This window comes from Passer montanus, unplaced genomic scaffold (genome assembly GCF_014805655.1).
Source record: "Passer montanus isolate IOZ18808 unplaced genomic scaffold, ASM1480565v1 scaffold179, whole genome shotgun sequence".
NCBI lineage: Eukaryota > Metazoa > Chordata > Aves > Passeriformes > Passeridae > Passer > Passer montanus.
The window spans coordinates 123765-143831 of NW_024365270.1; the positions used below are offsets into that span (position 1 = coordinate 123765).

General features: G+C 49.7%; 1 protein-coding gene across 11 annotated transcripts in view; it reads left to right on the forward strand.

The window, feature by feature from the left end:
- HOXB3 (homeobox B3) overlaps nt 1-19603 on the forward strand; it is a 67894-nt gene extending 48291 nt beyond the window's left edge. For 4 of the 11 annotated variants that reach the window (XM_039704641.1, XM_039704647.1, XM_039704642.1 and 1 more), the window contains 4 exons: nt 1332-1396; nt 7292-7348; nt 16341-16825; nt 18444-19603. In XM_039704641.1, the coding sequence (XP_039560575.1) occupies nt 16450-16825; nt 18444-19222 (1155 nt within the window). In that variant the 5' untranslated portion in view covers nt 1332-1396; nt 7292-7348; nt 16341-16449 and the 3' untranslated portion in view covers nt 19223-19603. Of the gene's footprint in view, nt 1-1255; nt 1397-6526; nt 6690-7291; nt 7353-14269; nt 14289-14645; nt 14775-16340; nt 16826-18443 lie in introns of those variants that run through there. The other 7 variants (XM_039704645.1, XM_039704650.1, XM_039704644.1 and 4 more) reach the window with 6 other exon arrangements.
- Nucleotides 19604-20067: the final 464 nt, after the last annotated feature.

The window sequence follows — 20067 nt, forward strand, 5'->3', positions numbered from 1 at the left end:
GTGGCTTCGCGGGGGGGGCTTCGGCGGGGGGGGGGGTTTTTCTTTTTTTTTTTGAAGTTTTTTTTTTTTTTTTTTTTTTTTTTTTGGCCGCGCGGGGAGGAGGGAAGGGAGGGGGACACGGGAGGAATAAAAGGCAACAAGGGCGTTCCAACACTTCGCCGCTCGCAGCCGGGCCCAGATGAAAAGCGGGGCTATAAATCAGAGCCGGGCTGCCGATTTGACTCCTTTTTTTTTCCCTGTTTTTTTTTTCCTTCTTTGTTTTTTAGCGCCGATGCGAGGGGAGGGGTTAAGGAGAAATCCCTGGGATGTGAAATCCCCGGGATGTGAAACCCGCCGGGGATTTCCTCGGCGGCGCGCTCGGAGCTCGGGAGCCTCGGGGGATTCTGGCGGCGATGGGACCCCCCCGGCCCCCCCAGCCCCTCTCCCCACCCCCTGCTGCCTTTTTCTCGGGAATGGCGAGATTCGCCCCAAATTCCCGGCGGGTTTTGGGCAGCGGGATCCGCGCCCGGCTCCCAATCCCCTCTCCCCGCTCTGGGTTAAAACCACCTCGATTTGGGGCTCCCGGGAGCTCTCCCCTCTCTGGTACCCAAAAAATCCCAAAAACCCCCGGAAAAGGGGGGATTTAACCGTGGGATTCACCGCCAGCGGCCTGGGGGGTGAAAGAGCCCCCAAACCCCGTTGAAATGACTTTAATTAAAGTTATTAACGCCGTTAATGACGGGTTCGCAGAGCTCCAACTCCCCTCCCTGCCCCGCTCGCTCCTCTCTCCCTCCCTCGCTCTCCTCGGGGTTTTTTTCCCCTTTTCCCGAGACATATGGAATCAATTTCCAGCCCTGACACTGAAGGCTGGCCAATTCCTACTGGCTCGAAAAAGCAGAATCCATTTGGTTCCCTTCTCCCCAGCACCCCTTGTCACTCACTGGTCCTCCCTCTTGCAACATTTTTAAGTCTTCATAAAGAGAAACAGCTTTGCGGGCCGATCCCGGCCGGCCGGGACTGAGGGAGGGGTTTTTTCTGGGTTTTTTGGGAGTTTTTTCCCCGTTTTTTTGGGTTTTTCCCAGAGCAGAACGAGCGCTCTCCCCCCATCCTCACCCTTGCCACAATTTGAGGTTTTTTGAGTGAATTTTTATTTTTTTATTCCACCTCCAATCCGTTCTGTTCGAACCGAACGAGTCAAAAAAAAAAAAAAAAAAAAAAAACCCAACAAACCCAAAAATTAAAAAAAAAAATCCAAAACACCTTTGAGGGAAAAAAAAAAAATAAATTCCCAACCCGACCGCCCTGGGGCGGGGGTGAAATAAATGAGATTCTTCTTAATTTTCCTGCTCCAGTGAGGAATCCTCTCCACCCCGAGCCGGCTTTTCCTCCTTCTCCTCGGAGTCCGGGAGTCTCGCAGGTAAGAAGTTCAAAAAAATAAATCAATAAACGCGGCCAGGGCCGCGAGTTTAATTAATTGCTCCGAGCGCTCGGACAAAGCTTCAGCAGAGCCTCAAATTCACGCCGAGGCTGAAGAGGAGCAAAAAATTATCCAGAACCGGCACCAGCTCCTTTCCAAACGCGGTTTTCCCCCCCAAAAAAGTCATTTTCTTTTATTTTTTTTCCCTGGGACGCATTTGTTAAAGATTTCTCGCCTTCTGTGTTGTTTGAGAAGAAAAAAAGGCCAAAAAGCCCCCAAAAAACGCCATAAAAAGCTTTGGGAAAGCGGCAGTCCCAGCGCACGACGCCCGCCGGTGATTTATGGCCCCACCGAGTTTTTTGTTTACTCGGAGCAAACCCTAATGCCAACAAAAAGCGGGGAAAAAGGAGAAAAAATAGGAAAAAAAAGGAGTTTTCCCAAGCTGGAGCGCGCGTTGCCTCCTCCAGATGTGCCCCGCGAACATCTGCACGCTCGCGCTGCTTCTCCCTCTCCAGTCCGGAGCTTGAGGCTCCTGAAAATTCGGGTTTTTTTGGGCTCAAGGAGCTCAGATTTGGGAAATGTTGGCTTTGGGAGAGGGAGGGGTGGCCAAAACGCCCCCAGACCTGGCGGGGAGGGCGTGGGAACGGCCGAGGTTGGATTTTTCTGTGCATTTCGGCTCCGAACTTCTGTCTCAGGGAAAAAAAAAATTAAAAATAAAAAATCCCCGTCCCTCCTCCCCCGGGGAAGGCCGGACGCGATGTTAAAGGCGAGACAGAAAAATCCTTTGTACGTCGGGGAAAAGGGAAAAAAACAACCCAAAAAGCTCAGAAAATCGAATTACAGCGGCAAAGTTTGGGTCTAAACTCGAATATTTTTGTGCTCTCTGCTCTCCTCTGGCTCCTCGCCCTCCGCAGAGGGAAAATAACGGCGGAAAATTCCTCATCCGTGGGGGAAGAGGGAGAGCTGCGGGCTCGGGAAATCCCCCAGGCCAGAAGCTGCGCCGGCAGCAGCTCCACCGGCTCCTCTCCGCTTTTTCCCCTTTTTATTTCTTTATTTTTATCATTATTGTGGTTATTTTCTCATTTTCTGAAAGTCGCTGTCTCCGGTTTCGGAATCATCCCCGTTCGCCGCCAGCCCAACTCGAATTTTTAATTTATTTCTTTTATTTATTTGTTATTTTTTCACCCGAGCGCTCGAAACCCGCGGAGAACGCGCAGGCCCTGAGCGGCCGCGATTTGATCGATTTAATTGATTTAATTGATTTAATGGATTGGACCGTAAATCAGAGTTTCGGCGGGGCTGGGTCGATGTTAATGAACATTTTCCGATCCTCCACCGGGCGGGCTCTGCGCTCTTCGGGACAGTGAATTTTGGGGAATTATTTGAGTGATTTCCCCCCTTTCCTAAGCTGGAGTTTCTCCCATCTCCCCAAAATAATCCCGATTTTATTCCCGATCTCTCTGTGCACCAGGGAGCTCAGGAGAAGTTTTTTTACGGGGGTTGAGCACCGAAAAATGAATTTTTTTGGGATTTTCCTGCGCGTTGCTGCAGTTCCTGGGGGTGCCGGGATGCTCCAATTTTGGTGAAAGCCGCGGGAATTTTCTCCCGGATTTGTCAGGAATGGGATTTAACCCTTTCGCTGCCCCCATTAAAGATTAACCCCGAGCTCGGGAGCGCTGATGAGGACGCCCAGAACAACCAAAAAATCGGATTTTAACCCCAAAAAGAGCCGGGCGCGGGTGGTTGTGGGGCTGGTTTTGGCTGCGGTGGAGAAATCCTGGCTGTGAAAAAATTTGAATTTCTTGGCGCCGCTTTTCCCTCTGCCGGGATCCTTCCTGCGGATTTTTGTCTTTTTGGGGTGAAAAGGAAACGCGGCTCCTTCCTGGCTCATCCCGGGATCCAGCGAGGATTCCTGCAAAGAAAAATAAAATAAAATTCACCCAATTCCTCCTTTTCAGCTCAAAAACGGCCGTGGGAAAAGCGTTGAGGAGAAAAGCTTTAAATCTTCATTTTCCCCCTCTTTTATTTTTTCCCCTCCTATTTTTTTTATCTTTTAGAGGAGGAAAAAGAGGGGGGGGGGTTAAAAAATAGGAAAAAAATGGGGAAAAACCGGGAACCGCCCCCTCCGCGCCGGGGCCATCCCCAGGATTTGGGAGGCAGAAAAAAACCCAAATTTTCCTTTTCCCCTGACCCTAAATCCCGTTTTTTCTCCCGGATTTGAGAGCCGTGCTTGGCGCTGCCGCTCTCCCCGTTTGTCATTCCTGGGATTCCCAATTCTCGCTGAAATGGGAAAAAAACCCCAAAAAACCCAAAACTTTGACGTGTTGGGTCACGTGGGCGCAGAATTCCAGCGATGATTTGGGGAAAAAGGGGAGGGGAGGGAAGGGGGGTGGGGATTCCCCTCCCTGCCCCCCAAACCCCCCCAAAAAATCTTCCCCTCCCCCCCTGTGGGGCCCGGCGGGGATTTTTGGGTGCCCCAAAAAATTTTGGAGCCTCTGAAATACCCTGGGATTTTTGGGCGTCCCCAAAATCCTGGGGATCCCCAAAAAATTCTGCGTTTTCCAAAAAAATCCTTGGATTTTTGGGTGTCCGTGTGCCCCCATCCGGGGGGTGGTTTTGGGGCCGGTTTTTTTGGTTTTATTTTGATTTTTCGGTGGGGTTTTTTTTGTTTTATTTTGATTTTGGGGTGTTTTTTTTGTTTTATTTTGATTTTTGGGGTGGATTTTTTGGTTTTATTTTGATTTTATCCCGTTTTTTCTCCCGGATTTGAGAGCCGTGCTTGGCGCTGCCGCTCTCCCCGTTTGTGTCAAAGAGAAAAAAAGGGGGAAAATGAAAATTAGAAGGGGAAAAAATTTAAAAAATGAAAAATGGAAGGAAAAAAGGCGGGATGGAGCTGGTGGGGTGTTTTTTTTGTTTTATTTTGATTTTTGGGGTGGATTTTTTGGTTTTATTTTGATTTTTGTGGTGGTTTTTTGTTTTATTTTGATTTTGGGGGTGTTTTTTTTATTTTGATTTTTGGGGTGTTTTTTTGTTTTATTTTGACTTTTGGGGTGGTTTTTTTTGGTTTTATTTTGATTTTGGGGTGGTTTTTTTGGTTTTCTTTTGATTTTTGGGGTTTTTTGTTTTATTTTGATTTTTTGGGGTGTTTTTTTTGTTTTATTTAGATTTTGGGGTGTTTTTTTGGTTTTATTTTGATTTTGGGGTGGTTTTTTTGGTTTTATTTTGATTTTTGGGGTTTTTTGTTTTATTTTGATTTTTTGGGGTGTTTTTTTTTTGTTTTATTTAGATTTTGGGGTGTTTTTTTGGTTTTATTTTGATTTTGGGGTGGGGTTTTTTTGGTTTTATTTTGATTTTGGGGTGTTTTTTTTGTTTTCTGTTTTGGGAGCCAGCCCCAAAGCGCTTCCCCGCGTTGATCATTAACCGGGTGAATTATTGCTGCTCCCAGCAAAGGTCAGCGCGAGGAAAAAACTCCGATCTGTCATGAAAAACAACCCAAAAACTTGGATTTCTCATCCCGCCCGCTTCTGTCCGGGGTTCCGCGAGGTCCCGGAGCCTTCGCTGCTCTCCCCGCCTCCTCCTCGCTGTTCGCGGGGTGGGAAACCCCAAAATTCTTCTTTTTTTGCCCAAAAAAAAAAAAAAATCAGAGATGGGGCGAGCCCCGCCCGGGGGTGCGGGAGGAGCGCGAGCGGCCCCGCCCCCGAGAGGAGAATTAATGAGGAAAAAACCAAAAAAACCCCAAAAACCAAAAAAAAACCCCAAAATCAAAACAAAGGCCGCGGGGAGGGGCGGGGGAATGAATTAAAAACCGGGAAAAACAAAGCAAAACAAAAAGGAAAACAAAGCAAACCAAGAAGGAAAACAAAGCACAAGGAGCTGGTCCCTGGTTTGGCCCAGCCACTTCGTGTTTGTTTGTTCCTCTTTTCCCTCCTTCCCCCACTCCAAAAAACCGCGATTTTCTCTCTTTTTTCCCACTTTTCTCCATCCACGCTCCCGGCGTGGGAGGAACTCGGGAAGAGCCAGAGTTTGCTGAGCTCACAGGGCAGAAATCTTCTTTTTTTTCCTTTTTATTTTGATTTTTTCCCTTTTATTTTGATATTTTCCCGTTTTATTTTGATATTTTTCCCTTTTATTTTAATTTTTTCCCTTTTATTTTAATTTTTCCCCTTTCATTTTGATTTTTTCCCCTCTTATTTTGATTTTCCCCTTTTATTTTGATTTTCCCCCTTTTATTTTAATTTTTCCCTTTTCATTTTCCCCCTTTTATTTTGATTTTTTCCCTTTTATTTTGATATTTTTCCCTTTAATTTTATTTTTTTCCCTTTTATTTTGATTTTTTCCCCTTTTATTTTAATTTTTCCCTTTTCATTTTTCCCCTTTTATTTTGATTTTTCCCCTTTTATTTAGATAATTTCCCCTTTTATTTTGATTTTCCCCTTTTATTTTGATTTTTTCCCTTTTATTTTGATATTTTTCCCTTTCATTTTAATTTTTTCCCTTTCATTTTATTTTTTCCCTTTTATTTTGATTTTTTTTCCCCCTTTTATTTTGATTTTTTCCCCCCTTTCAAACCCCCCCGGGGCCCGAGCAGCCCCGGCTGAGATGGGAGTGGAAAATCGCCAGGGCGGCGCATTAAAAACTCGCGCCACAATACCAATAAAATAATAATAATAATAATAATCCTAATAAAGAACCCAGGCCCAGGATTGGCCGCGCTGATTGATGGACTCGGGGCCGCTGCCACGAGCGCGGGGGGAACATTTTTATTTCAGATTAACAACACCAACACTCACAGCGGAAACGGGGTTATTAAAGCCACCGAATGTTTCCCAGAACGAAAATATTTTAAAATGAGATTGTTCCTTTTTTTTTATTTTCATTTTTTTTGCCTCCTCCCCGCCCCGGGAGCGGCTCCGTGCCAAAGTTGTGGTGAGAAATCCCGGCGTGGCTTTTGAAATTATTTTTTTAATTATTTTTGTGGCTCTAGCACATTAATTTTGGGTCATTTTGGGGAATTTTGGGGAATTTGGGGGGATTTTGGGGTCGTGTCCTCACCGCCCATCAAACTCCTCCCTCTTTGCACGTTTGGAACCCGGGAAATTTAAAAAAAAATTCATTTTCCGAATCCTCCAGGCTTTCCCAGGAAAACGGCCTCGTGTTTATCGCTGCTACCCCGAGCTAATTAACGGCAGCTAATTAACGTCTTGAGCACTGAAACGAGCGCCGGGACCGAGCCCGAATCCTTCACGGCGCCCCAAATTCGGGAATTGCCCTGGGGGCTCCCCGGAGGCCCCGGGTCAGGCTCGGCCCCAGAGGGACCCAGGGGGACCCCAAAACCGGGAATTGGGGGTCTCCCGTGTCCCTGATGTTCCCAATGTCCCCCAATGTCCCTGATGTTCCCAGTGTCCCCCAGTGTCCCCCCGGTGTCCCCAAAAGGGGGTTCCAGGGAGGGAGAGCAGAAGGGAACCCCAGGCAAGGGGCGGGAGAGCCCCAAACCCTCAGGACAAAATCCCCAAAAATCCCAGCTCTGATGGAATTTCCTGGGGCGGGGGAAACCCCAGAGGGGCTTTGGGTCCCCTTGTCCCCATCCTGTCCCCATTGCCCCCATTTTGTCCCTCCTGTCCCCATTGCCCCCATTTTGTTCCTCCTGTCCCCATTGCCCCCATTTTGTTCCCATTGTCCCCATTTTGTCCTTTCTGTCCCCATTTCATCCCTCCTGCCCCCATTTTGTCCCCCTTGTCCCCATTTTGTCCCTCCTCTCCCCAGTTCGTCCCCCCGTCCCCATTTTCTCCCCCATCCCCATTTTGTCCCCCTGTCCCCACTGCCACCCCGGTGCTGGGTCCCTGTCCCCATTTCTGGCCCAGCTTTCAGCGCTTTTGGTTTTATTTCCCTCCTCAGCCCCGCTGCTCTCCCCCGAGCGGCCCCGGACCCGCCGGAGCAGCGCCCGAGCACGCGGTGAGTTTTCATTCCGCTCGCGTCCGTCTGTCCGTCCTCAGCAGCGCCTCCGCGCTCCCACGGCCTGACCTCTGCTGTTACTGTATTACTTTGTTTTATTTCATTTTATTTAATTTATTACTATTATTACTATTATTATTACTAGTACTAGTACTACTGTTACTATTACTACTACTGTTACTACGATTTCTTTTATTACTATTATTATTACTATTATTATTACTATTATTATTACTAGTACTAGTACTACTGTTACTATTACTACTACTGTTACTACTACTATTACTACTACTACTACTATTATATTACTATTACCACTACTACTGTTACTACTACTGTTACTACTACTACTACTACTACTATTATTATTATTATTAGCATTATCATTATGATTATCATTAGCATAATTATTATTTCTATTGGAATCCCCTCCCCTCCACCTCCCCAGTCCAAGCCCTCCCTGGGTTCCAGCCGCCATCTTTTCCTTTTCCTTTTCCTTTTCCTTTTCCTTTTCCTTTTCCTTTTCCTTTTCCTTTGACTCTGGTGTTTGAGAGGAAACCCAAACCACAACACTGGCCTTTGGAGGGAAGTTCCAACTCATGGCATTGGCCTTTGAAGGGGAACCCCAAATCGTGACATTGGCCTTGGAGGGAAACCCCAAATCCGACATTGGCCTTTGAAGGGAAACCCAAATCCGACATTGGCCTTGAGGGGAAAACCCCAAATCGCAACGTTTTTCTTGAAGGGAAATCCCAACTCGCAACATTGACCTTTGAGGGAAACCCCAAATTGTGACATTGGCCTTTGAGGGAAACCCCAAATCCGACATTGGCCTTTGAGGGAAACCCCAAATCCGACATTGGCCTTTGAGGGAAACCCCAAATCCGACATTGGCCTTGGAGGGAAACCCCAAATCCGACATTGGCCTTGAGGGAAACCCCAAATCCCACATGGGCCTTTGAGGGAAACCCCAAATCCGACATTGGCCTTGAAGGGAAACCCCAAATTGTGACATTGGCCTTTGAGGGGAAACCCCAAATCAAGACGTTAGCCTTGAGGGGAAATCCCAAATTGCGACATTTGCCTTTGGAGGGAAACCCCAAATTGCAACATTGGCCTGGAAGGAAATGCCAGATTGTGACATTGGCCTTGAAGGAAATGCCAAATTGTGACATTGGCCTGGAAGGGAAATCCCAAATCGCAACATTGGCCTTGAGCGGAAACCCCAAATCCGACTCTGGTGTTTGAGAGGAAACCCAAACCACAACACTGGCCTTTGGAGGGAAGTTCCAACTCATGGCATTGGCCTTTGAAGGGGAACCCCAAATCGTGACATTGGCCTTGGAGGGAAACCCCAAATCACAACATTGGCCTTGAGGGGAAACCCAAATCATAACACTGGCCTTGAAGGGAAACCCCAAATTGTGAATTGGCCTTTGAAGGGAACCCCAAATCCGACATTGGCCTTTGAGGGAACCCCAAATCCCCAAACCCGACCTGGGCCTTTGAAGGGAAACCCAAATCCGACATTGGCCTTGAGGGGAAAACCCCAAATCGCAACGTTTTTCTTGAAGGGAAATCCCAACTCGCAACATTGACCTTTGAGGGGAACCCCAAATTGTGACATTGGCCTTTGAGGGAAACCCCAAATCCAACATGGCCTTTGACAGAAACCCCCAATCCGACATGGCCTTTGACAGAAACCCCAAATCCGACCTGGCCTTTGAGGGACCCCAAATCCGACACTGGCCTTTGAGGGAACCCCAAATCCGACCTGGCCTTTGAGGGACCCCAAACCCGACCTGGCCTTTGAGGGAACCCCAAATCCCCAAATCCGACCTGGCCCTTGAGGAAACCCCAAACCCGACCTGGCCTTTGAGGGAACCCCAAATCCCCAAATCCGACCTGGCCCTTGAGGGACCCCAAATCCCCAAACCCGACCTGGCCTTTGAGGGACCCCAAACCCGACCTGGCGGAGCCGCAGGAGCCGCGGAGCCGATCCCGGAGCCGCCCCCGGCCCGCGGGGCCCCCCGGCTGTCGGGGCTGAAATCCCAATTTTTCCCGTTCAGAGCAGCCGCTCGCAGCATCCCGGGCACTTCTGGCTCTCCCTGAGCTCCAAAAAACCAGAAATGCAGAAATCCGGGGCGGGTTCAGCTCCGGAGAAGTTTTTAAACAGCCCGCGGTTGTTCTTCCTCTTTTTCCTCTTTTTTCCTCTTTTCTTCCTCTTTTTTTCCTCCTTTTCCCCCTTTTTTCCTCTTTTTCCCCTCTTTTTTTCCTCTTTTTTCTCTCTTTTTTCCTCTTTTCTTCCTCTTTTTTTCCTCTTTTTTCTCTCTTTTTTCCTCTTTTTCCCCTCTTTTTTTCCTCTTTTCCCCCTTTTTTCCCCGGGAATCCAACGCCGGCGTTCCCAGGCGGGACGTGTCTCGTAGCAGGAGATTTATGTGGGAGCAGCTCATAAAAAGTCAGATGAGAGGGGTGGGGAGGTGAGGAAAAACCCTCATAAAATGGCAATTACGGCGTCCCCGCTCCCATCTGCGGGCGGGAGGCTGCGGGCAGAACAAAAGCCGCAAACCCCGCAATTCTTGGGATAAAACTTGAAAAACCACCTGGAAAATTTCAGCTGCGAGAGTCCCCAAAAGTCCAAATCTTCCCTCGGGCATCCTTCTTTTTAAAATTATTTTTCCTTTTTTTCTTTTTTTTCCCTTCTTCTTTTTTTTTTCTTTTTTTCTTCTTTTTTTTTTTTTTTCCTTTCCAGAGTTCTCAGCCTGAAGGTGCAGCACACAAAAATTAAATAATAATAATAATAATTTAAAAGAATAAAACCAGGAAAAGGCGATGGGAGCCCTCGATGGTCTCGCCGTCCCAGGCAGCTCCAAAGAGTTTTTTGTGGCTCCTCTTTCCCTTTTTCTCCACCAAATTCCCCCTCGTCAGCACTTCGGGCCGAGGAGGGCGCGCCCACAATTAAAGGAGATAATTGGGATGGGGAACAAAAGTAGCGCTTGCAAAGAAAAAAATGGAAAAAAAGGGAAAAAAAAGCCAAAAAAAAGTGCAGACACCTAAATTCCTCAGCCCTGCCTTCCTCCCACTCGCCAGCCCCTCCTGGTCAGGGGTTTTTTAAATTCCACCCTGAAATCCCTAAAAAACTCCCTAAAATCCCTAAAAAACCCCCTAAAATCCCTAAAAAAACCCTAAAATCCCTAAAAAAACCCTAAAATCGCTTTTTGGCCGAGTTCTGCTGCCGGGAGAGGCGAAAATCGTAAATTCCCCGCGGCGACAGCGGCCCGGCCGCGCCGGGTTATCAATGCCAGTTAGCAATTACCAAGGGTAATTAGCTTTATTAACAGCAGTAATAATTATCTCTATGGTCCCCCGCTCCCCCGAGAGCCTTTGGGCCCCCCCAGAACCCCGAATTGCTCCAAAGACTCCCCCAAAGGTTTGAGGTTTGGGGTTTGGGGGGTGGCTGAGGAGAGGGGAGCTCGGCTCCGGGGTGCTCCGAGTTCCGCTGCAGTTACTCCGAGTTGTAGCCACGCTGAGCACGGCTCAAAAAACAACCCCAAAACCCCCCCGAAATGTTGGGGTTTGGGGTTTGGGGTGGCTGAGGAGAAGGGAAATTGGGGGAGCATCCTCGGGGTGGTGAGAGCTCCTCCGAGGTTACTCCCAGTAGTAGCAACAGCAAGAATTGCTCAAATCGCCCCAAAACCCCCCCAAAAATTGGGGTTTTGGGGGTTTGGGTTTTGGGGCGGCTGCGAGGAGCAGCAAAACTGCGGGAGCGCCCCCTGGGATGTGCAGAGCTCCGCTGAGGTTACTCCGAGTTGTTCAGAGAGCCCCAAAAGTGGGGTTGGGTTCTTGGGGTGGCTGCAGAGAACAGAAACTGGGGCTCTCGAAGATGCTCTGAGGTTACTCCGAGTAGTAGGAAGAGCGGGAATCGCTGAAACCCCCTCGTCCCCCACCCCCAGAAACCCCAAAACAATTTTGGGGTCGGAGTTTTGGGGTGGCGGAGGAGAAGGGAAGTTGGGGGGAGCACCGTCGGGGTGGTGAGGGTTCCGCTGAGGTTACTCCGAGTTGTAGCAAGTGAGAATTGCTCAAAACCACCCCCCAGAGACCCCAAAACAATTTTGGTGTTTGGTTTTTGGGGTGGCTTCGAGGGGGTGGGAAAACGATGGGGAAAATTATGGAGTTACTCCGAGTTGTAGCAACAGCGAGCACTCAGAACCCCCCAAAATTGGGGTTTGGGGTTTTTGGGGTGGCTGAGAGGAGCAGCGAGGTGGGGGAGCATCCTCGGGGTGCTGAAAGTTCCGCCGAAGTTACTCCGAGTTGTAGCAACAGCGAGAATTGCTCCAACCCGCCCCCTAGAAACCCCCCCAAACTTTGGGGTTTGGTTTTTGGGGTGGCCGCCAGAAGGAATTCTGGGGGCGCCCTCGGGGTGGTGAAAATTCCGCTGAGGTTACTCCGAGTTGTAGCAAGGCCGAGCACTCAGAAAGCCCCAAAATTGGGGTTTGGGTTTCGGGGTGGCTGCGAGGAGGAATTTTGGGGGCGCACCCCGAGCCCCGCGCCGCGGAGAGGGGCGCGCGGAGCTGCCGGCCAGGCTCATTTGCATAAATTGACGCCTAATTGCTCATCACGCGGATCAAAGGCGCCGCTGCCGCTCCTGCCCAGGCCGGGCCCCACGATCTGCCCCGGCCCGGCCACCCCGAAGCAAACCCCAATTTCGGGGGGTCGCTGCTCCCCACCCCCCCAATCACCCCCGAGCCCCCTCGCGGCCCTCCCGCCACCACTTAAATTTCAATTTCAATTTAATTTTAATTTCAATCCCTTCGGGGGGGGTCGGGTGCTGCTGGTGAGGGAGATTTCTCAATCATTATTTCTGAATCATTATTTCTGAATTATAATTTCTGAATTATTATTTCGGAATCATTATTTCGGAATCGTTATTCCTGAATTATTTTATTTCTGAGCCATTATTTCTGGATTATTTCCGAATTTCTGGTCGCTTTTTCTTTTATTTTTTTTTTTCCCTTCTCCTTTTTTTTTTCCCTCCCTTCTCGTCTCCCTTCTTCCCCTTTGCTCGAGCAGAGGCCATTGTTATCAGTGAGCAGCGCGTTCCGGAGGCCAAGTGGAACCTCCAGCCCTCGGCCACCCCCGAGCCCCCCGAGCCTCCCCCCGCGCGCCTCGGCAAAGCTGGGAAGCGTCCTGATTTTTTTATTATTAATATTATTATTTTTTTTCATTTTTCCCCCCCAAAGGGAGAGCGAGCGAGACAATTTGAGCCGCCGTAAGCGCCTGGCTGAGCCCCCTCCCCCTCTGTTTCACCTCTTTTTTTTTTTTTTTTTTTTTTTTAAATTAATAATATTTTTACCAACCCATCCCACCCACCACAATGCCGGATTTAATTCTTTTTTTAGATTTTTTCGCTTCTTTTGACGCTTCCCCCGCGCGTTTATTCCCGTAACGTTTTGAAAGGAGAGCCAGAGAGAGAAAGAGAGACCAAAAAAAAAAAAAAAAAAAAAAAGGCAGGTGAAAAAAAGCGGGGAGAAGCGGGAGGGGAAGGGGAGGGGGGGTCACTCCTCGCTTATTGATTGCGTGGATGCTGGATGTGAAAATATATTATGTCTGCCTGTGCTTGGCTCGTCAGAGACTAAGGTAAGCCGGACTCAAATAGGCGATCACTTTGTGAATGGCGGAGTATATGTCCCGATGATTTATGACCATATGACTCCAATCTCGGTTCAAGAAGAGTTCACAAGCTTTAAGCTTCCTTCCACGCAGAGCCTCTTTTGCAGCCCTCACCCACCGCCTGCGTTGTGGGGTTTTTTTTTTTAATTCCGCCACCCCCACCCTCTTTTTTTAAAAAAAATTATTTAATTTTTTTTCCGCCTCTCCCCGCTTTTTTAAATATTTTAATTTTTTTTTTAATTTCTTTTTTTTCCTCCTCTCCCCGCGGTTTTGCAGCCGGGGGGAGTCGTTGCTTTGGGGTGGGGGGAGGGAGGAAGGAAGGGAAATTTGGGGAAAGCTCCGCTGTTTTTGCTCTTTTTTTAAAAAAAATTATTTAATTTTTTTCCGCCTCTCCACGCGTTTTTTTAAAAAATCTTTACATTATTGTTTTCCGCCTCTCCCCGCCGTTGTTTATTTTTATTTTAATTTTTTTACCGCCTCTCCCCGCGTTTTTAAATATTTTAATTTTTTTTTTAATTTCTTTTTTTTCCTCCTCTCCCCGCGGTTTTGCAGCCGGGGGGAGTCGTTGCTTTGGGGTGGGGGGAGGGAGGAAGGAAGGGAAATTTGGGGAAAGCTCCGCTGTTTTTGCGGCCGCGGGGCTCGGGGCTGCTCCCCGCTATTGTTGCAGGGCAGGGTTGGAATATTTGGGATTAGAAGGAGCGGAATTAGCGGCGATGGAGCCGCGCGGCGGGGGAGGGGAGCGGCGCCGCGCTCCCCGCGAGCTCCGGGCTCGGGAAATTCGGATTTTCCAACATGGAGGGGCCGCTGCTCCCGCAGACCCCCGGCCCCAGCTCCCTCCTCTCCCTTCCCCCGCCCGATTCCTGCCTTTCCGCATTTCCACATTTCCATTTCCCCGAGCATCCTCATCCTCCCCACACCCCTTTCCCTGCCGCACCTTTCCCCCTCCCCACCCTTCATTTATTTTGATTTTTTTTAATTTTTTTTTAATTTAAATGGCCCCAAATCCTCGCCCTCCGAAGTTGCAGGCCAAGAGTTTTTGGGGAATCGCTGCCGAAGTGAAACTCGGAGCGGGCTGGAGCAGCTCCCGCCCGCCTTTAATTGGAGCAGGAGATCATCGAATATTTATTATTCTGCCAGGGCCTTTTTTTTTTTCTTTTTTTCTTTTTTTTCCCCCACTTTTCCTAAGCAATTCCTTGGAGTAAATAATTAGGATTGCGGCCGTCCCGGGCGAAGATAAATGAGCGGCATTTGTGAGGCGCTGAGAGATGAGGTACAAAGCGGAGCCACGAGCGAGGCGGAGGGGGTTGTAAATTTATTTTATGGACGTTTAAAACAACAAGAACCCGAAAAAAAAAAAAAAAAGAATAATCGCCGTTATTTTTAGCTGCTTTCGCCGAGCCTCACGAGGTTCTGGTTTGGGTTTGTCTCGCTGCTTTTGGGTTTGGTTTTTTTATTTTTAAATAAACCTTTAGCAGCCTGAAAGGCCTTGGAGAAATTCCCACCTCTGCCCCTCGCAGATATTCCCAGCAAACCTATTCATAATAAAGCGCTGCTGTTTGTTAATTAATTAATTCACGGCTCGGGGAGCGGAGGCTACTTTTTAATAAGACAAATTTATCATGGCCAGGGAGGAGGAGGAGGAGGAGGAGGAGGAGGAGAATAACTCGCAGCGAGGATCTGCCCTCGGCGCAGACAATAACGCATCTCCGAGGAAGATCCGATGCGGATTTGGGAATGCGGGAAGGATTTAATCAGGGTAAAAAATTAAATAAATAAATTTCCAAAAGCCGAGCGGTCCCTCCGTGGACGCTGCGAGGATGGGGCGAAGCAAACGGAGCTTTGGTGTGACGTGACATAAAAACAGCAGCCAGGAAAAGGAGAAAAAAATGTTATTTATTGTCGAGCCGGGGCTTCTGTTAAAGCCCCGGCACTTAAAAATATCGCGCTGGGCTTTATCTCGGCGGGGTTTGTTTTGTTTTGTTTTGCAGGATGAAAGAGGCCCAGATAAAATTGAATATACAAGAGATACAATTCAATATACAAAGGATATCAATCCCCAAACAAATGCTCGGTGGCTCCTCGGGCTGCGGAGAGGAGTCTCTGCCTTGCTAAAAATCCCTCTGCCGATCATTTAAAGTCCTTTTCACCTTTTTTTCGGGGTATTCCCACTCTGTTTTAATGGAGGAGAAAGTTTCTGCTGGGAGAAAAGCGAGAGAGAAAAGAAAGAGATGGAGAAAAATCAGAAAAATGGCAGAGATAGAGACAGGGGAGGGAAAAAAGGTTCAAATTTGTGATTTTAAGCTTTGGACTGGGGTTTTTTTTAGACTTTTTGAGCTTGGCTTGAGGGAGGGAGGAAGGCTGGAAAATCCAAGGGGTGCAAAGTGAGGAGCAAATGGCCTCGTGGAGTGTTTGTTTTCCACGAGAAAGAGAGAAAAAAATAAAATAACAACCGCGATTAAACCCCGGCGCGTTCGGGACCAGCGCCTCCCCAGCTCCGCACTCGGGATGAGAAACACAAAACCGTGCCGGGAAAAAAAAAGGGGAAAAAAAGGATTTATTTTGTAAATTCAACCTGTCAGAGAGACCCAGAGCAGGGCAGGGGGAGAAATCGCGTTTTGAATTCCTGCCGCTGCTCCGACCTGCTGGGAATCTCTGCCCTGAATTCCAGAGGCGCTGGGAGTTCCTGTGGAAACAAAAAAGGAGCCAAGGGTGCCAGGACAGCGTTACCTGGGGAAAAAACACGGATTCTCGCTGTTACCTGGGGAAAAACACGGATTTTCCCTGTTACCTGGGGGGAAACATGGATTTTCACTGGTTGAGCGTGAAAGCAAACAAGCCCTGGGGGTAAACTTTGAATTTCTGCTGGTGGGAGGTTTTTGGGGCTGCTCTGTGTGTGATTTCAGTGGAAATTGCAGGACTTTGGTTGTTTTTTGTGTTTTTTGGCCGGCGATTCTCCGTTCTGTGCTCTCGTATTTGTGCTGATTTGGGGTTTATTTTATCTGGGTGTTTAAACGTGTGAGTGAAACAGCCCGGGGTGTTTCATGGGGATTTGTGCGCGGGGATAAATCCAGAATAAATCAATGTACAGAGGCCATCCCGTGCGAAGCCACAGAGCGAAACGAGCAACGGGGGAAAAAAAAAAAAGGCCCTGCCACCCCCAAAACTCCTCAAAAATCAAAATCTGCCGAGGCTGGGCAGGGTGAAATCTGCTGGCAGCATCTGTTCCCCCCCGTTCGGCGGGACCCTATTCATGTCAGGAGCCTTTCAGGCCCCAAGATGGATTCCTGGCACTATTATTGTGTTTTTTCTGCTAACCTTTCAGGTCAGCTCCCACCCGACAGCTGGAGAGGGGCCGTCACGTGGCCTCGGGGTGCCAATGTTCTGCCCTAGGGGTGTCAGGACCCTGGTAGGCACAGAAACGCTCGCGGAAGATGCAGAAGGCCTCGTACTACGACAGCTCCACGCTCTTCGGGGGTTACTCCTACGGCAATGGATTCGCCTACGAGGGCGCCCAGCCGCCGTTCCAGGCCTCTTCCCACGTGGAGAGCGACTTCCAGAGGTCCTCCTGCTCCCTGCAGTCCCACGGCAAAAATAAGGAGCTCAACGGGAGCTGCATGCGGCCCGCGGAGCCGCCGGCGTCGCCCAACGCCGCCAACGCCGACGGCGCCGCGGGCCAGGCCCCAGCGGGGAAAAGCACCCCCGGCAAAGGCGGCCTGGGCGCCAGCGCCGGCATCTCCAAGCAGATCTTCCCCTGGATGAAGGAGTCGAGGCAGAACTCCAAGCAGAAGAACGGCTCGCCCAGCGCAGGTAGAGGGGCAGGCCGCGGTGACGCGCCCCGGCCTCGCCCGCTAGGAAATAACAAGGTTCAAAAGCAAAAAAAATTGGTGCCAGAGGTGTAAGAATGGGGAAGGGTTGGAGGAATCGGTTCAGGGAAGGCCCAAATTCCCCTTTTCCTGCCCAGAATTCCCAAAAGAGGTCTAAGAATCACAAAGGTTGGAGGAATCAGTTTAGGGAAGAGCCAAATTCCAAATTTCCTGCCCAGAATTCCCAAAAAAGGTCTAAGAATCACAAAGGGTTGGAGGAATTGGTTTGGGGAAGGCCCAAATTCTCCTTTTCCTGCCCAGAATTCCCAAAAGAGGTCTAAGAATGACAAAGGTTGGAAGAATCAGTTTGGGGAAGGCCCAAATTAGCAAAAAAATTGGTGCCAGAGGTGTAAGAATGGGGAAGGGTTGGAGGAATCGGTTCAGGGAAGGCCCAAATTCCCCTTTTCCTGCCCAGAATTCCCAAAAGAGGTCTAAGAATGACAAAGGTTGGAGGAATCAGTTTAGGGAAGGCCCAAATTCCCCTTTTCCTGCCCAGAATTCCCAAAAAAGGTCTAAGAATCACAAAGGGTTGGAGGAATTGGTTTGGGGAAGGCCCAAATTCCACTTTTCCTGCCCAGAATTCCAAAAGGGGTCTAAGAATGACAAAGGTTGGAGGAATCAGTCTGGGGAAGGCCCAAATTCCAAATTTCCTGCCCAGAATCCCCGAGGGAGGAAGGAAGAGCTGAACATTCCCCTTCTCCTCTGCAGGGATGAGGAGAGGACCCCGCAGGACCCCCGGAGGGTCCTGGCCCCAGGCGCTGCTCACCCACCCCTGGCTGATTTATTTATGGCTTTATTTCAAACACAACCACGGGTGCTGGACCCAGCCCAGGTGGACACAAATTTGGGGGAAATTTCTCCCACCTGCTCAACTCGCAGCTAAAATTCTGTTTGGTGCCTTCCCAGCGCTCGGAGAGAGCAGATGTGGTGCCACGTCCAACTTCTCCATGTGTCCCACCAAAATTTCAGATCAATTCAGATAAAAACCAAGAATTCAGTTTGGATTTGTCACAACCCATATAAATTCATATAAAAACCAAAAATTCACAGATAAATTCAGATAAAAACCAAAAATTCACGGATAAATTCAGATAAAAACCAGAATTTTGGCTCGGATTTGCCACAATTCAGACTAATTCAGATAAAACCCAAAAATTCAGTTCAGATTCACCACAATTTTGACAAATTCTTTCACACAACCCTCGTGGTGCGCACTTCATCCCCCATTAATGTAATTTCTGGAGTTTACCTGTGTGCAAACCAACCCCTCCCGAGCCCGCATTAATTGGCCCCGCGGCCGCCCTGCCAAACGTCATTTTCCAGAAAATGATCGGCTGGAAATAATCCCTTGCTCAATAACGGGCCCTGGAATCCTCTCCTACATGACATGATCAAATTTTCATAAAGCAGGGGCAGCTTTGGAGAACAGGACTCTTAATAACTGACACGATTATGGAGTGCAGGCCCACGCGGAGGGGCGAGGGGAGGATTTATTAACAAACGACGCATTCAATTTCTGCACCTAAGTAATTCTCTTTTATTTCATTCCGGGGGCCTGACAGAGACCTGCGGCGGCGGCGGCGGCGGCGAGAAAAGCCCCCCGGGCTCGTCGGCCTCCAAGAGGGCGCGCACGGCCTACACCAGCGCCCAGCTGGTGGAGCTGGAGAAGGAATTCCACTTCAACCGCTACCTGTGCCGGCCGCGGCGCGTGGAGATGGCCAACCTGCTGAACCTCAGCGAGCGCCAGATCAAGATCTGGTTCCAGAACAGGAGGATGAAGTACAAAAAGGATCAGAAATCCAAAGGCGTGGGCGGCTCTTCCTCCGGCGGGCCCTCCCCGGCGGGCAGCCCCCCGCAGCCCATGCAGGCCTCGGCGGGGTTCCTCAACGCCTTGCACCCCATGAGCGGCGCCTACGAGGCGCCGTCGCCGCCTGCCTTCAGCAAACCCCACCAAAACGCCTACGCCGTGGCCGCCCCCGGCTACCAAGCGGCCCTGAAGGGTTGCCCGAGCCAGCAGAAATACGGCGGGCCCGCGGCGGCGGCCGAGTACGAGCCGCACGTGCTGCAGGCCAACGGCGCGGCCTACGGCACGGCCGGCGTGCAGGGCAGCCCCGCGTACGTCGGAGGGAACTTTGTGGATTCTCTGCCCGCCTCGGGCCCGGCCCTTTACGGCCTCAACCACCTGGCCCACCACCAGGCCGCCGGCATGGACTACGGCGGGGCGGCCGCGGGGCAGCCCCACGGACCGTGCGAGAGCCACGCCACCTACACGGAGCTCTCGTCGCACCACGCGACTTCTCAGGGCAGAATCCAAGAGGCGCCCAAGCTCACCCACCTGTGAGAGGCGGAGCTGTTTTGGGGAGAAAACGGGCGCTTTGGGTTTCAGGGATGTTTGCGTTGGGTTTTTTCCCGGCCTCGTTGGTTTTGGCGGGGTTATCGCGCTCGGGGTTTTGGGGTTTGTTGTGAGCACAAAATCCAAGCGGTTTTGGTGGCTTTGGGAGGGAGGAACCTCCTGGGGTTTGGCACAAATTCTTCTGAAAAGGGCTCGGGGTGGTTTCATGGGAATTCTGCAGGGTTTGGGTGGCCAAGTCCATCGTTTCCAAGCCACGTCTGCATCTTCACCAACAATTCCCAGATGCCGGGAAGGAGAAGAGTCCTCCAGCCAAGTTTTGGGGTATCTGCATCCAAGAAACCCCAAAGAGATCCACCAGGAACTTCCCCCCACTTTGGGTCCTTCTCCAGATCCTCTGTGCGTTCCTTCCCAGCCCTCGGAGGAAGGGTTGTCCCTTTCCAGGGGAAAAGGGAAAAACCCAATTTCCGGCTGGAAAAAGGAAAAACCCAATTTCCCCTGGAAAAAGGAAAAACCCAATTTCCCACTGGAAAAAGGAAAATCCCAATTTCCCGCCGGAAAAGGGAAAAACCCAATTTCCCACTGGAAAAAAGAAAAACCCAATTTCCTACTGGAAAAAGGAAAAACCCAATTTCCCGCTGGAAAAAGGAAAAACCCAATTTCCCGCTGGAAAAAGGAAAACCCAATTTCCCGCTGGAAAAAGGAAAAACCCAATTTCCCGCTGGAAAAAGGAAAATCCCAATTTCCCGCCGGAAAAGGGAAAAACCCAATTTCCCACTGGAAAAAGGGAAAACCCCAATTTCCCACTGGAAAACGGAAAAACCCAATTTCCCGCT